Here is a 901-nt window from a genome sequence, read left to right on the forward strand (position 1 = left end):
TTAAAACAATCATCTCCTATTGATATAACAGATGATGGTATATTAATTGATTTTATGATGAACATTCATTAAAACAACAATCTCCTATTTCACTGACAGATGATGGTATATTAACTGTTGTTAATTTATCACAATAACTAAAACAATTATCTCCAAGTGATTTAACTTCTGGTGGTATTGTATTTCCATATGATTTTCTATCTTCTTCTGTATATTCTATATTTTTATATATATTTCTTTTTTCTTTCTCTTGTAAATATTTTGAATATTCTACTAAATACCATATTACATATTTAAATATTTTTCCATCATTAAATATTTCATCATTTTCATTATAAATATGAAATGTTTCAATATTGGTAAATAATTTTCTTGAATATTCATTTAATGGAATTGGATTAAAATGAAATCGTTCAATATTTCCTTGAAATCTTTTAATTCCTATTTCTAAATTAATAAAATCATTAATATCATTAAAATACATTGATGTTATCATTATTTCATTATATCCTAATTTCATTATTGATTTATTATTATTTATTAGTTGTTTTTATTAGTTCTTTTATTTTTATATTTTAATTTCTTCTTTTTTATTCTTTATCATCATTCTATTTTTATTAATTGATATTTGTTATGAAAAACATTAAATAATAACAAATAAAATAAAATGATAATTATTTTTATTTTTAATAAATTATAATTATTAAATATTTCATTTTGTTGTTATTTTATTCTTATTTTCTTTAAGATCCTTTTATCAATGCAGAATATACAACAAATTTTGTTGCCATGGCTATTGAGTAATACCATAGAGTCTTGTAAAGAAAATCAAACAAGACACAGGTATTCAAGTTTAAAGAAAAGAATGAACTTCAATAGCAATAAAATACATAATAATTAT

At 19.0% G+C, this 901-nt stretch overlaps 1 protein-coding gene across 1 annotated transcript, besides 3 other annotated features; it reads right to left on the reverse strand.

Moving 5' to 3' along the window:
• Positions 1-52: 52 nt before the first annotated feature.
• Positions 53-520, reverse strand: EDI_331760 (uncharacterized protein; the record flags this gene model as incomplete). Its single annotated transcript, XM_001734205.1, has 1 exon — positions 53-520. The coding sequence occupies one exon, from the start codon at positions 518-520 to the stop codon at positions 53-55; it is 468 nt and encodes a 155-aa protein (XP_001734257.1).
• Positions 490-619: a microsatellite.
• A 23-nt stretch (positions 620-642) lies between these two features.
• Positions 643-713: a sequence feature (AT_rich).
• A 33-nt stretch (positions 714-746) lies between these two features.
• Positions 747-901: part of a repeat region that runs on past the window's edge.

The sequence above is a fragment of the Entamoeba dispar genome, genomic scaffold (assembly GCF_000209125.1).
Source record: "Entamoeba dispar SAW760 scf_1105229458011 genomic scaffold, whole genome shotgun sequence".
In the NCBI taxonomy this organism is placed as follows: Eukaryota; Evosea; order Mastigamoebida; family Endamoebidae; genus Entamoeba; species Entamoeba dispar.